General features: G+C 37.5%; 2 protein-coding genes across 2 annotated transcripts in view; one reads left to right on the top strand and one right to left on the bottom strand.

The window, feature by feature from the left end:
• LOC135209447 (uncharacterized) overlaps positions 1-7,515 on the top strand; it is a 25,577-nt gene extending 18,062 nt beyond the window's left edge. The window contains exons 4-7 of the mRNA XM_064242120.1: positions 4,114-4,310; positions 4,558-4,681; positions 5,332-5,490; positions 6,119-7,515. Coding sequence (XP_064098190.1) covers positions 4,114-4,310; positions 4,558-4,681; positions 5,332-5,490; positions 6,119-6,279 — 641 coding nt within the window. The 3' untranslated portion in view covers positions 6,280-7,515. The remainder of the gene's footprint in view (positions 1-4,113; positions 4,311-4,557; positions 4,682-5,331; positions 5,491-6,118) is intronic.
• A 4,238-nt stretch (positions 7,516-11,753) lies between these two features.
• On the bottom strand, positions 11,754-13,253 carry LOC135209795 (uncharacterized; the record flags this gene model as incomplete). Its single annotated transcript, XM_064242573.1, has 1 exon — positions 11,754-13,253. A coding segment is annotated over exon 1 (1,380 nt), but the record flags the coding sequence as incomplete, so codon positions are not given.
• Positions 13,254-17,500: the final 4,247 nt, after the last annotated feature.

Here is a 17,500-nt window from a genome sequence, read left to right as displayed (position 1 = left end):
CACTGTTATAGACAGTTTCACGACCGAATTCGATGACGAACGGGCGAGAGAATAATTCCAATCGGCGGAAGCATTCACAAAATATTGAAAAAATCCGTACGAGACATACGAACAGACAAAGAGTAGTGTGGGAGAATTCAAAATCAACGGTTGCAGTGCCAAATTCAAGCGACGGTGGTGGCACCCGAACAACCTTCGTGACCCTTCGTGACCCCCCGAGTAACCAACTCGTGTAGCAGACCAAGTAGAGGAGTAACGAATGTGTTTTGAACGGAGAGAAGGAGCAGTCCAACTCCACCAGGAAGGACGGAAGTTGGCAGCAGCAGGAGGTTGCATGGAGGTAATGCCGGGAAGGTAACCCAGGTTACCCTTAGTGCTGAGCGGGACTGTTCTGCAGTGCCCGGGAACAAGGGACGCCTTGTTGTCTTGTTGTGAGAGAAGGGATGCAAGTCCCCATCTCTGAGAAGTAGAGGACAATCTGTCCACCCACGAGTCAAGAATGCTGAGACAGAGAGAGGTCGAACAGAGCCTCTCCCCGTGACTCCGTGGGAAGGGGAAGTCCACTCCTACTTCTGATCGCGACCTATCGAAGAGTAGAGGGATGATGTTAAGGTGAATAGTGCAGAAATTCCCTTACCAGCCTCGACCCGTGAAGGAAGTCACGATACCTGCCTAAGGTACGGATAGGATGGAGCGATGTTAGAATAAGGAATAGCCAATAGACGTCCGATGACAGCCAGCAACCCAGTGAGAGAATCCAGGCTCGATGTGAAGAAGATACAAGCAAACTAATAGCATCAGTAGCGGATTGCCGGCACCGCTGCTGCCACTAATAGAGTTGCTGACCTGTGAGCAAGTTGCATAGAAAACAGGAACATCTAAACCGTATGGCAGAGAGGGACAGTTACAGGATAGAGTCTTGGGACCCTATGGGGATGTGATGAGAGGATACCCTTCACACCCCCGGAGGTGGGAGACCCTGCCCCGCCTAGAGCCGACGTGATTGCTAAAAATTGTCACTGATAGTAATATTAGTATTAGATCGACTGCACAATGAACGAGTTGTGTAGCCTTTAGTAGTGTAATCAATGGCATGTTGTGTTAGGGAAATGCAGATAGGGAATTTGTAAAAAGTAACATTAGAAAAAAAAAGTGTAAAAAAAAAAATAAGGGAAAAAAAAAAAAGGATGGTTCTCCTAGGCCGTGTTCTGATTATAGTTAAAGTATCACGAGCGACAATACATTCCATTTGTCCCCATTGAAGAACTGTGATTAAGATTTAAAGACAAAATTATTAACGTAAGTTCATTAAAGTGTTCGTCTGAGAAAAGTAACAAGACTGATATATTTGTTGAAGAAATTATTAACGTAAATTCATTAAAGAGTTTGTTTGAGTAAAGTAACGAGACTGATATGTTTGTTGAAAGAGTAGTCTGATTTTCACTAGGAAAGAGAAGTCATTTTAAATTTGATGATGAAGTGAGAACAAATTGTGTTTTTATACCTGATAAAGAAATGTCTTTAAGAATGATAATTTCTTAACAAGATCGTAGGATTGATCGTATCATAAAAAAAAAGAGCGAAAAGAGTAGCAGACGCTCTTCCCAAGAGTACTGTAAGGCCCGAGCCAGAGAGAGAGAGGAACTGTGACGCATACATTTAAAAGTTTCAGTTACACCTATGGGTGAGTTGCACAGAAAACAGAGGCAAGTGAGTCAGCTGTTGTATGAACGTGTTGAGTAAGTGCCATGGAAGTGTAAATGTGATGAGTGTCTGTGGGTTTGCTAGTGTGTAAGGGAGTTGACTGACAAGTCACAGTGTTATGAACATGCAGGAGATAAATGCTTAATAAAAGAAAAAAAAAGAAAAAGAAAAGAGTAACTTGTGCCACCGTTCCTCCCTCTTCGATAAAGCAAACCATCCACGTAATTTGTTAGTGTGCGTAGGTTCCTTACGTAACATACCAGCGCGAGTCATGAATAAATGTGTCCGTCACAAAGTGAACAGAGAATATCATAGAAACACGCGTATGCACTTTTGTTTCATGTCAGTTATTGCTGAGAAATTGATGTCTAATTTTCTAAACATTTTGTTACAGTTCCAAGCATATCGTGAGTGAGTCTTTGTATTCATAATTGTGTTATTTTTGTTGCATTATTATTTTTTTATTGCATTTCAAGTCATATTAAACATCTTATTGCAATGCATCTCATTTTTATTAATTTCTATTGATGTCAATTATACTGTGTCTAAAATTTCATATGTTTATGCTTTGTCAGAAATTTGTGATCTTCCATCGAGGATGTGGGAATGTGAGATTATTTTTTGTATGTAATCTTTGAATTTTTATTTTTAATTTTCTTGTTTTTATTGTGTTGCAGAAAGAATTCAGTAAGTTTTATTATGCTTTTACCAAATTTCTTATGAATAATTTTTCATTCTTGATTCATGTTATGTGAATTTTTATTTAGGAATTTAATTTTTTGATATTTAGGAATTTAATTTTTTGAGCTGGAGCTGTGACTATCCATTTTCTTATTGATATCATTGAATGTAAACCTAAATTTGTTTTTCTGTATGACACATTGTGAGGCGTGAGATTCATTTGTTGTAACTAGTGTTTGTAACACGCCAAATGGCCCTATACTAATAGTTTAAAAGAAGAACAACAATGCGCAAATCATAAGATCTGTGTATGTCTTGCGGGACGCAAGAACTTGGGAGGGAGTGATGAGCTGATTCGATACAGTTTTGAATATGCCTTCTCCGTGATATTCTGAAGTCCCGTGAAACCGTTATAAGTGATACCTTGTGTATGTGTAACAAAACACGTCAGCCGCCAAAGACATTACAAGTTAGCGTGGCTTGGCAGTCAAGAGTGCCACGCATCTCTTTATCCCCTCGTGGATTGGCCCTTGTGTCTAAGGAACCAGAATAACCAATCAGCTTCTTGCATAATTATGCTGTGTGAAGGGGGCATTTGAAAACAGAGGCCACACCATCGGTCAGATGAGTTCGTCAGCGGGTCGCATACAGTACAGACTGATGGGTCGAGAGACGAGTGCCCCCGTAGTCGCGTTCCCGTCGGCCGCCACACAAAGACGTGTAACGTCATGAGTGTCATTAACAGTCTAACCTGCCGTCCGGTTGTGCACTAGCATAGTTAACGTAATAATTACAGGCCACCTGTGTAGCTAAGAAGAATACACCTGTGTTAAACGTTTCATCGATTATTATTTTTGCATGTCCTACATCGCATGCACGTAAACTTCTCTCTCTCCTGTTTTTTCCTTCATATCCCGAACCCACAAATGACCGAGATCAGGTCATTTATATAGTATATATGTATACATATATATATATATATATATATATATATATATAGATATATATTGATATATATATATTATATAGATATAGCATCACGTTTTATGTACTTTGTGATCAAGTTATTCATATATATATATATATATATATTTATATATATATATATATATAGATATATATATATATATATATATATACTAATATATATATAGATATATAGATAGGATATATATATTATAGATATATATATCGATATATATATATATATATATATATATATATAGATATATATATATATATATATATATATATATATATATATATATATATATATATGTATGTATATATGTGTAACATATATATATATATATATATAATATATATAATATATATATATATATATATATATATATATAGCATCACGTTTTATATACTTTGTGATCAAGTTATTCATATATATATATATATATATATATATATATATATATATATATATATATATATATGTATATATATAATATATATATATATAATATATATATATATATATATATTTGCACACATACAAAAGTTACCTAAACGATGTTCTTAGCATATAGATTTTAATTTCTTTCCACCTGATCAGTCACCAGAAAGACCTATTTCTCCCCTTTCCGTGTCGAGGAGATGCCATGTTGCCCCTCCTTTTAACAGGATTTAAGTCAGGTCTTCTACTATGTTACATAGGGGTTGATAAGCACCCTGTTTGTTAGTCTCCAAACACGCAGTCTATATTTTTCTCTTCAGATGAGCTGAAGACGGCCACTCCTGGGGAAGAAGTCGTTCTTGACCTTCCCGAGGAAGGCGATGTGTGGGTGGCTGTCTGGAACAAACTTGGCCGAGAATTCAGAATTGAACTCACGTTGTTCCACGAGCAGAACAAATCCAGATTTTTCAAAATAAATGCATCAAAAGATTGGTCAATTATCTCCATAAATGACGAGGTAGGTTTGGCATTATTATTATATAATTCATAGTATAAGTTTATCTGAGAAGATGATGCACTAGAATAAGTTAATGTTTCACTAACTATTATAATTAACGTTTTTTTAGACAAATGTAAGTTCTGCATGAGGTTCGTTTTCCTTTCACGTTCAGGAATTGGAGCACATAAAATGTATAAAAAGTTTCCTTTTATGTTATTTTCCGTTGACAATAAACACGTTATATCATTGGATTTTCGTTTTTCAGCGGATCCTTTATGGAAATGATACTTGTCGTCTAACTAACAAAGGCCTGAAAGGAAGGCGGTTGCAGATGAAAAGCGACGGCGAAGTTCACTTCCAAGTGTTCCCTGTTCCTTTGAAGCCAACAGGTGCGTGTGTCTGCGCGTGTTTTGCGTGTTCATATTTATACAGTATAGTATTTTTACAATAGCAGATATTTTATTTACTTAATGTAATTTACTACTCTGAAGTTATTCGTTAGCAACCTCAATTTTCCACCTTCCTATAAAATTTCAAGGCAACTGAAGGTGTAACCCATTGCTCATAAAAAACGCATCCCTGCGTGACTCCCTGAACATTAAATAACCATCACAAGGAGATGAGCATTTTACCTTTTTGTCTTATTTTTATCTTATTTTTGGTTGAAGCCATTGTGCGATTCAATACAACTGAATGAAACGAATGAAAAAAGAACAGTTGACGTTCAATGGACTTTTAAAGTTGGTCTCAGCATCCAAGGAACTACAATTCTGAGTTCAGTCTGAAGTTTTGAAGTGTTACTTTAGAGCCAGCTATGCTGAGTGACTGCTGCAAAGCCAAAGCATGATCGTTGATACTCTCCAGGATAATAAACTAACGTGAAATGAGCCCTGCAATGCGTCTCTATGACGAAGAGAGGCCGAGAATGTAGTTTTACTTTATGTGTGAGCCTGTCAGCTGGGTTCTTTGTTGGAGTGTCAATGCTCAGGATGAGACAATGCTCTTGTACTTCATACACTGATAGACACTGGCCTTTCAGATGCAGCCCCACCGCCAGAGAACACTGGCCTTTCAGATGCAGCCCCACCACCAGCCACACTCATCGCCATAGCAGTCGTAACAACCTCTGTGGTTATTCTGGGAACTTTCTTTGGATGCAGGTTCTTCTGGAAGAAGAGAAACGGAGGACCGACTGAAGGTAAGGATTTGTTGAGCAGAGGGGCAGCAGAAGAGGGGTACTACAGCCTTCCGGTCTCTCAGCAGTTCTTGAGGTTGCTAACCTTTCCCCCGCCCCCCCGGCCCCCGCCGTTTCTTAGAAAGGCAACAGATGCTCTTGGTGGACTGCTGGTTGGCAGGTCAAGATAGACAAAAAAAGAAATGTGAACCTAATGTTGTACCTGCCAACTCCCACTATAGCTAAGGGGTATAGGTCTTTTTAAATGTCAGCTGGGTTCATAGTTTGTTACTTACCTATTATACATCAGTCAACTCTGCTATAAATGGGTCCAAGTGAATGCTGGGGTCAAGAAAGGGGTGTAAGGCTAGTAATCTCACTCCTTATCCATTGCATTCTCAAAAGCAGAGTTGTAATGTGTGGAGATGATTATAACTGTGTTTTCTTTAAAGGATCAGGTACCAATGTTCAAGTAAGGGAGGACTGACCAGCATGATCAATATACAGACTGGCATTATGTAAAGCCTCATGCCGCCAAAGAGGAGATCTCATTCTCATTCTATTCTTTCATTTTAGAATCTCCATTATTTGTTTTCCTGGTTGACTGGCTCTGTCCTGTCCCACAGAAGCTAACTATCGACTTGCATTGCAGGTGCAACATCTGCAATGTTCAGCATCAACAACCACAACTCCGCCGATGAAGTAGTACCAACACAAGAACACTTCGGAGCAGTTTCTCACCCTGGACCCTTCAGACCAAGTTCATGTCATGACAGTGAAAACAGCCTTTATGGAGCAATCATCCCTAGCTGATTCAGCAGTCAGGAACAGAGGCATGACGTCATTTGTGGGCAAACTTGAACATATCTGATTTGTGTAGTATGCCCTGATCCATAAACAATTATCCAACTGCGACAGTTTTTTTTTATTGGAAGAAACCATTTTGTAAATGAAAGTTATATGCTTCTTTGAAAACCTGTACCATTTGAAAAATTCACTAGATTTTTTATTTTTCATTTTCTTTTATTTTTAGAAAAATTTTACTCAGATTGTTGATAAATGATTTATGATTAGCAAATAACTGTAACTAAATACCACTGGTTAGGTAAGAGGGACTCGAAAGGACTGCTTTCTTATGGTGATCAAATTTGTGATGAGAAGCTTTTTCTTGGCTGTTGTCCTTCACAATTTGCTGATAGAAAATGACATTATATTGCCTGAATTGAAGCTCTTGTTTATTAACTTTGTTATCTTAAAGATTTATGGAAGTTTGAAGGTACACTGAAGACTCCAGAAGGGCATCATCCCTGTTTATCTGATCTTAAATCACTGGGTCCTTCTTTTGAAAGTTTGTCTACAAAACGAAACTAGAGAAACAGCCATTACTTTATCAGTAAACTAATGAAAGAACCTGGATAGGGCGTGATTCTGTTCATGCAAATGCCCAGTGGCAGGAAATCCTGCCACACTAAAATTTGTGTGCTTTTTTATCTATTTTCAAAATAATGTTGAAGTGTTCACCATTATATAATTCAAGAGGATCCTTAGAGCATTGGACTCAGCCATATTTATTTGTAAAAGACATGTAGTAAGAAGACTTAAATTTTTTTGCAATGTGGTGATTTACGGATTCTAGCCTCTTCACTCACTAAAGTTTGAAATGATACTAGTCTTATACTTGTAGACATAGGAGAATATGGCTCAGTCAGCAACAAGATTAGACAAAATTGTTAATATCCTCTTAGCTAGTGATACTCTGACTTCCTAGTATTTTTTTTTTTGTATAAACCTTTTTCTATTTGTTGGCAGGAATTCCTGCCACTGGGTCATTAATGTGTTAATTAATAAAGTCTACAATTTATATATTCATTTAGTCTCTAAAAGATACTTGATGAATAAATATGTGGCTGTAAAACTCACCTGATAGCTCCTCTAACTTATCGTCTGCTCAAAACATATCAGGTACAACACTGGACCTCCTTCCTGTCACTAGCCTCAAGTAGTAGTGATAGCAGCAGGTGTTCGGTTCTAAAACAGCTCTCTCCTCTTCCCCCCCCCCCCCCCCCCCCCCCCCCGCCCCGTTCTTGTTTCTGTTTGTTTATTTTTTCTGTGTCTTGACCATTCCTTCCAATTTCTTCTCATTTCAACAACTGAAAATGAATTGTGTAATTCCAGTGCTTGGTCATTTTTACGTAATTTTTGCCCGTTATGCCTCAAAAAGATCTTTGTTTTGATGACAAGCCTCCTCCTACCTTTTTAGAGCCTTTATACTTGTTGTCTTTGTTAAATGTATAGAAAAGTCATACATGGACTTTATTTGATTAGACTCAGCTATGAAAGAACTTGACCGTCTCTCTCTCTCTCTCCCCCCCAAGGGTAGTGGAGGAAGACAGTGTATATAACTCTACCTATAATTATCCAAGTTCAATTAGCCATGAAAGTCTTTCTCTTACTTCACATCTTCGAGTTTTTATTTCACCTCTTGCCATAGACATATTATATTGAAAAGGTGTCTCTTTTGACATTTCAAAGTTTCATGAAGACTTTCTTTCCATCATTCAGTTGATATCTTCCGAAACAAAACAAAAAAAGTTTTTATCTTTTTGAGATTCAAAACATATTTCCATCTCCAAATTATTCATTGCCTCTCATTTCAAATATGCTTTTGGAAGGTCAACAGTCAGACTCGCTCACTCACCTACTGACTCACTGACTGACAATTTCATTGTCATCATGAAATAATTTTGGTAATGTACTTGTTATCTTAACAAGTTGGTCAGACTTTCAGCAAGTTTTAGGACTTGAATTTAGGTGAGTCTTGTCACTGACTGACTTTGCCCTTTTATAGCAGTTATCATATACTCCATTTGTGGTTCTGTTGAATTAATCATTGAATTGTTTTGCTTGACTTTCTTCTGCTGCATTTTACATGTTTTCCGTGTTTGTAGATGCAGAATACGTATACATTAAGTTTTATAAGTAGTATGCATTCTAAGCATTACCATAAGGCAGATCACAAAAGATAATAAAGTTTACATTATATTTGTATTATCCTAATACAAAGTGTTTTTCCATTTCCAGTATGACACCTTGTTACCAAAGCTACGTAATAATGGATAACAAGACTAATAAAACATCCAGTGTAATCATTCGGTTTATTTGCAAAGCTTAAACATTAACAAAACTATAAACAAAGATTCCTTGGCATTTCAGTATTCCCAGATATGTAGATAGATAGATAGACAGAAGTCTCTTGACTGTAATAATTTAGTTACAAAGAATGCAACACGTTCTCAAATATGGTCCAGGAAAAGGACATAATAAAAGGTAAGCAAATAAATCTCAAAAGGCATAAAAATATGTAAAAAAACAATAAAGAAAAACTATATAACATTTCCAACATTGTAACTTTTACAAGTGGAATTTCAAATGCAGCTAAATACAGAAGCCTTTGTGTATAAACATTTCGGCAGAACATTAGTGAATGACTCATTCCACTTTCTTCACCTGCAAAACAACATCAATTACGCACTTACATATCATATTCCAGGGAACAAAAATTAACATATGATATTCCAGGGAACAAAAATAAACAAACAATTGATAACATCTAGAAATCAGAACAACACGATGATCTGAAAATGGCCACAAGAGCAGATCGTGCAGTGAAGGGGTAGATTTGCTTGTGATGAGCTCTCTCTCTCTCTCTCTCTCTCTCTCTCTCTCTAAACAATGAATAACGAACTCAAGAAATGAAAAAAGATTTGGGCTGAAAGAAAGAAAGACATCATTTGCACTTTCACGAGAAACAGCAGCCAGATTTCTTTCTTCCTGCGGTGGGACTTCAAGTCTTCTTCTTCTTCTTCTTCTTCCTCTTCTTCTTCTTCTTCTTCTTTCTTCTTCCTCTTCTTCTTCTTCTTCTTCTTCTTCTTTACTACGAGGATTATCCGTAACATTACGTATAAGAGGCCAACCACGTAAATCTCCGAGTCCCTTCTCTCTGCAGAGTTTCTTCAAGTCCTCAACATCATCAAGCTTTGTACCTGACGACGCCGAAATAGTTATTGACCTCAAAGGACGAAACAGTTAGGGACTGGAGTAGAAGCTTTATGTCGCGTGCTGAGGAAATACAAAAATGTCGGGTTATTAACACTTACTGTACTTGACCTACACCCACTTTTGTTCAAACACTCACTAACACACACAACACACACACACACACACACACACACACACACATATATATATATATATATATAGAGTATAGATATATATATATAAGAGAGAGAGAGAGAGAGAGAGAGAGGTGTATCTATATACAAAAATTTATATTACATTCCAGAGGGAAGCAGGAGGTCAAAATAGCAAAAGCATGAGATGTGGTAACTGTCTTATTATTCACCATTATATATTTATACTCATTCATTTCCCAGAATCGTCTTCTTATTCTTCTTCTCTTCTTCTCCTGCTACTCTTGCTTCTTTTAATTCTGCTAAAAATGGAGGAGGACAGAAAGAAAAGGAACAGCTTCTTTCATGACGGTTGAGTTTTGATCCTGACACTCACCTTTCCATAAGTAATCTTAATTTTAAATCAGTGGTGCCTTCTTCCCTGTTTGTTGGAAACGTTCCGTTTATGACTTGCGCAATACGATCCTCAGGAGTCTGAGCCATCGAGTATTTTAATCTCAGTTCCTTTACTGAAGAAGTCATGAGAGAAAATGGGCGAACGTTTTCCAAGTCTTGATATCCGGTACTCAAAATCTCCAAAACTGAGGGATGAAACACATGAGAAGAATTTTACATTTCTTTTTATTTTAGAGAATGATGATATTGTTATCTAGAACAACATAGATAATAGTAAGTGATATAGCAAATTTACAGAACAAAAGCACTATGACTGAACTGTTACATTTCTTTTTTATAATGTAATTTACTATATATATATATATATATATATATATATATATATATATATATATATATATATATATATATGTGTGTGTGTGTGTGTGTGTGTGTGTGTGTGTGTGTGTGTGTAATGAGACAGATAAACAAACTTATGTTGATGCATTTACATAATTCTTTAAGATCTCATATCAATTGAATCAAGCAATGCAATGACAGCGCTAATTTCCTTCTAGTCCCTTATTAGAGTTGCTCCACAGAAATGGCTCATGAAGAAACAGCGAATAACTAAAAGGCTAAAGTTGTTTCAGTTATGGCTGAAGGTTTTAGTGCTTTGTAATTAAGGGAGTAAAGATATAAGTTCCTGCTTACCTAAATAATCCACTGGGTGCAAAACCTGTCCTGAAAGTTGTGTGTACTCTCTTAAACGTGTCCTGATCCAAATCTCTGTACGAATGTTGTATTGGCCAGCAGCCTCCAGTGTTTTATTAAATTGCGAAAGGTCTCTTGGTACATTTGAGAAAAACCTCAGTACGATTTCTCTGGGCCTCAGTTTAGGCAGTAAGGACGGTAGGACATAAAGACATTTGGTTTGATTGAATCTCACTCGGTTCTTAAGAGATGTTTTTCTCATCAGTGACACAAGTGATTCCAAAACCTGACGTCCATCTAGTTTTCAATACATGGGTCCAAAAGAGCATCATGGTCATCATAAGAGAGGCTGTATGACACGCACAGTTCGTGGAAGTCATCTATCGTATTGTGTAATACATCTTTCTCACTATTGTGAAGTATTCCTGGTATGAAGGATATGACTTCTCGTAATTTCCTGAATAACAGGTATTGATTATCTCCATCCCACAATCCTTTCGATCTCAGCACGTCTCGAATGATATTTCCTCTTTGTGTCCTTCCACTTGATGTGATGATGTCATCACAGACATTGCCTGCAACTGCAAACTCCTGCTCACTTCTGTGTCTATGGCAATATACCTTTACAATCTCCAGCTGTTTTGATGTTGTCTTTATACTGAAATAGGAGGACATGATGGCATCAAAGTTTTGAAGTACCTCTGGACAAGTAACCTCCCTTTTAAAGCTTCTTACATCTGTCTCAGACCATTCATATTTTTCCTCAATGTAATGTTTCAGAGACCATTTTCTGTATATTGCATCAAATTCCTCCAGTGAATCAGCAGAAGTTCCTGTCTTGTTAGTGATTCTCTTGATCTTGTGCTTTCTGAGCTGTAAATAGACTGATGTCCTGGTGCTCATTTCATCCCTTAAATCTGGACACTCAATGTAAAGGAGAATGAACAAGTTAAAGTACAGTGGTGTTTGCAGGATGGCATTAGTGCCAGTGTTCATTTCTTTTATTTTCTGTAGCACCTCTTTCTTCATTTGCCTCCTTGGTGGGTGGGTAACATTATCTTTCATCAGGTGGCCAATGAGTTTTTCTGTGAGCAATTTCATATCCTCTTCCCGAAGACCTGAAACTTTGAGGTTGATTCTGGAACGCTTTCTTTCATTCACAATTTTTGTTAATCCCTCTGTATTACCCGGACGTGTTGTGACAACAAACTTCATTTTATTTGAATTAAGTGCTAATATATTTAGGAAGAGTTTTCTAGAATTCTCATTGGCCTCATCATAGCCATCACATAAGACCAAGCACATTGAACCTAGGACAACTGATTTGACAAGATCAAAAGGAAATTGAGCAACAGCCTTTGGAATCAAACTTTTGAGGAAGTCATCAAAGTTGTCATAGTCATGATTTCTGAACTGCATATAGAGCAGAGTAGAAAAGGAAGAGAGTTCTGGAATATCAGTTGTCTTCTTGCACCATCCCTCTGCATAGGAACAAAGAATTGTGGTCTTTCCAGAACCTGCATTACCAGATATAATCACAACTTCGGGGTCTTTTCCCATTGGATCTTTCATGTTGAAGATGTCTTGTTGATTTACAATGGTACTTTTATTGTCATTAAGACTTTTATTTAACTCCTGATCATCCTCCACTTTTAAACAGACCATGATGTTAGATGGATCCGTAAGCCCATACTGAGCGAGCCAGTCGTAAGGCAAAATCTGACAGAGGCGTTCATGAAGAGACAGGAGTTCTAGCTCAGAGGATTTTTGTATCATTTCAGAAAGCTCACTTCCAAACTCTTCTATTTCTTCTTTAAGCCTTTGTAAATCCTGTTGATTTGAGGGATTGTATTTCTCACGGATCTTTTCTAGGGTCTTTGGAAGAGCATATTGGATCTCTGCTTTGAGCTGGTCAATGTCAGCACCATCGAATGGAAAGAGAGACTTAGTTTTCTCAAGAGTTACCTCGAGCGTTGCTTGAAAGTCTCTGAGTTTACTTTCCAAATCAGTGCCTGACATATTAGGGGCTTCATGGCTAACAAAGTTCCTCTCATTTTTTATTTTCCTCACTAATCCTTTGAGTTCGTCACCAGGATCCTTCACCCTTCTTTGCCAAAGAGACTGGCAGATTTTGTTCATGACCGTGATATCCAAATCTTTTGGAGTTTTATTTCTTATATTGTCGATTTCCAGGGGACTGAAAGGGCTTTTCTTTCCAAGTGGAACCTGGTTTTCGATGAGAATCTCGTGGATACTCTTGTTTTGTCCGTGGAGAAAGCTCATGTTGTATATTTTATAAACTACTTCCTTCCCCCAGTGTGTCACAAAATGATAAAACCTCAAACATGTCAAAACTTCTTGAGAGAAAGTTGATCCTGAGGAAGCCATGTTCTCAAAATATAAACACTGGGAGGCTAAGAGATAGAGAGTCTATGCTTGTGTGACCATATTTCCTCTTGAAAATGACTTCACGGAGAGACAACCTGAGAAGAAGAAAGGAATGATAGCAGTTAAGGGCAGAAAATATAATGAAAGAAACATCAGTAATGAAAGTAGAGTTGATATCAATTTTAACTTGACTACTAATGATGACATCAGTAAGAAGATGAACCACAGAATTTGAGGAACTGGAGGAGGGGAAGAGAATAATGGAGGAGACTGGAGAAAGGGAAGGAAGCAGACACATGGGAGATTTAAAGAGAGAAGGGGAAGAGAGATTTGCTCTCTCTCTCTCTCTCTCTCTCTCTCTCTCTCTCTCTCTCTCTCTCTCTCTCTCTCTCTCTCTGCCAAAAAGAGAGAAATGATAGAGAAAATGACAGTTTATGGGTGTGATTGGAAGGCTGGAAGTATCTCTCTCTCTCTCTCTCTCTCTCTCTCTCTCTCTCTCTCTCTCTCTCTCTATTTGACGAAAAGAAGATCTTGATAAAGTATAGAAAATCAAATAGTAGGAAAGGGAAAAGGATAAATGTAGAAAGTGTCTCCTCTCTCTTTGTCTCTCTCTGTGGAAAAGTAGAAGAGAAAAAAGAGAAAAGTGGGAAACAGTGAAACATATAGAACAAAGAAACAGTGTTGTTAAGGATTGAAGGTAAGAAGTCTCCTCGTGCCCCCACCCCCACCCCGCCCCACTCCCATCTCTCTCTCTCTCTCTCTCTCTCTCTCTCTTACCTTTTAGTAGCTAGCCGGCCTTTCTCTGCAAGCAATATCAAACTAGGCTAATGAGTTCACGTAAATACAAAAATATGCTATTTATTTGCCAAACTAGATGAACATAAAATGGAACAAAGTGATTAAAAAAGGTCATATTTAAGAACCAAGTCTGACCTACAAAAGAATTGTAAATTATCATTCTACTCTCCTGAATTAGTCTAAGTAATCACTCCAAACTCTCAAATTGTCAACCACTACATTTCGACAGTCAAGTCTTAGAGAATCCCGTCTCTAGAATAATGACATGATACCCATCTGAAACAAAGAGACATATCCATTATATTCCCTACCACACGATGTTAAATAAATGTACACACTTCACACTTCTCTCTTTTCAAAGTCAACTGTTCCTAAGTCATTTAAATATGTCCCATACCTCTTTGATGGGTCTGTACCAGCACCTGATGTCCTCCGAACCATCTCCCTCCTTATCTCAAAAGAATGTGTGCTTTCTCTTGAGTGTCTCGAGCGGTTGGACCCATCTTGCACGCACAAATGGATGTATGCATCCGCCACACCCTAAGATCCCCATAGCAACAGATTGAGTGGGCATCGGCTTCACAATACATACTTATTAAATACCTTCGTTTCAAAGAAGGCTATCACTAGGTGCTTTCTGTCTCCAAGCCAGGATAGCTGATACAACTTTATTACCAACACATTAATTTCTTCTTTTAATACGGCTCGGCCAACTATGTCTTTTGTGCACTCCTGTCGCACACCACATCAGCAACTAATGTACAATGTTTTAATTTGCCACATGATTTAGGGCTACCTCCGTTGCTGGACCCCTTGTGCCTCGCCGGATGCACAGAAGTTTAAGAACTTCTAACGCACAAATTGTGTAACATTTGTTGGTAAAAAACTCATCCTCATCACTAAGATAAGCAGAACTCAATGAATAGTTGTAGACAAAAGTTGAGCACGGAAATCATCTCGAAAAAACTCAGCATGCGCCATTATTCAGCATCTGCGACCCTCGTAAGTGTATCCAACACCCCCTCGTCGCCAAACTGTAGATTCAACGTTTTCTACTGAAGGAAACGTGGTCAACATCCCGTTGTCAAGGAAATATCCCATGACTTCCATGCAAGTGCGACTTGCATGGATAGTAAACTCCTGATTTATCCCAGAATATATCCTGAGATGATATACCGACAACATCTCATCCGCTGCAAAGGCAATCCATAGCATCGCCACTTGTGTGTAGACTCGACTCAACCTCTGGTATTGTAGAACCAAGCCGTTTCCATCATCACCATTACGTGAAGTTGGGAATTCTCTAAAGTCATCGTGTGTCCATTTCTAAAAAGTCTACATGATCATAGAATAACTAAAGTCTGCTTTACCATACAAATCTGTCATTAATTAATATACTCAATCTCCCAGTCAAATATTAAAAATTCCTCACTAAACAAAATATAATCTTTACCCACTGAATCTTCACAAGTAATCCTATATCTGACAAACACACCATCAAAAAAACCTGTTTACTGTTTATATAATTAACCTCCACGAAACATAATGCCGAACACCCCTTATATCTAACTCACATCCCCCGATAAATTATATCTCCTATCTAAAATAGAAATGCTATGTAAAGCTTAACCCCAATTACAACATCTCTCATAGGAAAAAAAAAAAAAAAAAAATAATAGCAACAATAATAAGTGAACTTTCCCCATTACAAAATGTACCCAAGAGAGGAAAAAACATATATAATCCAACGTTTTCCCCAATAAACGCAGTATGTATCATTACGGAATTTGCTACCGCAACAATCTCATCGACCAGAAACGACCAGAAACAACCCTTTACATAGTATATCTCCGTGGAATACCATAATCAACATCTCCGAAAATAGTGCAAATCTCTGAGCAATCAACTCCAAAAGGAAAAAATCAGCAACCGGACTCATCACAGCATTATCAGCAAAAATCCACCTGTGAACACCTCATGTGCTTCAAACCGCAGTATAGATTTGTCTAGTCAGACTTGCAACCTCAGACACCATTATTCTCAAAATAACACCAAAAATTCTATACTAACACTATATAACCACATTTCATAAACTTATCTCTAGGATATCACCAAAGGTGCCCAAAAAATTTGTCCTTAAAAACAAAACTCCCCCATGATACTACCCCAAGTATATAAAACCAAATTACCACCTATTCGGGATATAAACCACAGTAAACCACAATTCAACAATTATATACCGCCAAAAAATAACCATTGGTGAATATAAAAATACAACACCTCCATAAATCCACAATGCAGTGGTGTCACCCGGCCCCCAATAGCCACAACACCTAAAGAAACCACAACAACCCCCTCTTCGTCTTGTAAACCCACAGAAATATAGCTCCAAATACCATACACACAGGAATCATCACGTTTCTCAGCTAGAGCAAAAATTTGACATATTTCCAAACAACTCTCCACATAAAATATTAACCTCTGAATCTTACACCAAAACGTCGCAGTTTGCGCATAATATGAAAAAAACAGTAGAAGAAAATTAAAGAGAAAAAAAACGTTAAAAACATTTCACCACCAAATTGCAAAAACCAGACAACAACAAAAAATGCAATTTCACGACAATATATTAATCACCACAACCAATTCTTTTCAATTTTGAGATATGTGTTAATTTTGACCGACTTGTTTTTTCCTCTAAGACTACAAATCTGTTTCCAATTTTTTCCTCAATGACTCTAAAAGGTCCTTCAAATTTAATTTGTAGTTCAGCTCGTTCCTCATGTTGATTTTTAAAAAATACCTTGTCTCCGACATTGATCTTGGGATCAGATGTTTTACTAATACTTTTCTTTACCATATCTCTGGTTGCGGATTCATGGTTATGGCTGAGACAAGCATGTCTCTCTCTCGCTGTGGATACCAATGACTTGATCGTATCCTCCCCATGATGAGGTATAGTTAGCAAATCAAATGGGCCTCGTGCTGGGCAACCAAACATAGCTTCAAATGGAGACATTTTAATGCAATCACTAACCATAGTGTTAATACTATGTCTAGCAACATCAATATATCTGACCCAATTCTTATCATTACCACCTACAGTCTTCCAAAGAGCCTTGAGCACTTTCCTGTTCGCTCTTTCACACAACCCATTAGCCTCAGGTCTGTATAAAATAATTGTTACTTTCTGTATCCCCATGACTTCCGCTAAACATTCCAAAGTTTTGTTCACAAATTCTCTGCCATTGTCAGTCAATAGAACCTCAGGTGAGCCATATCTGCAAATGACACCATTGGAAAATGCCACAGCTACTTCTTCAGCCGTTTTATGTATTCTCTGAAAAGGTCTACTTGGTATAGGATATGATCCTAATTTGCATGGAGTTATCCTTGCAGGCTTGCATGTGTTGCACACTGTACAGTTTCTCACAAAATTTTCCACATCTTTCCCCATGTTTTTCCAAATGTATTTAGCACAAACCTCATTATATGTTTTTTCTATTCCCAAGTGTGGACTACTGAACCTGCAAATGTACTGTATCCAAAACCACTGAAATTAGGACTTT

Source organism: Macrobrachium nipponense, chromosome 38 (assembly GCF_015104395.2).
Source record: "Macrobrachium nipponense isolate FS-2020 chromosome 38, ASM1510439v2, whole genome shotgun sequence".
NCBI lineage: Eukaryota > Metazoa > Arthropoda > Malacostraca > Decapoda > Palaemonidae > Macrobrachium > Macrobrachium nipponense.
This window is presented reverse-complemented; position numbering and strand designations above follow the sequence as displayed.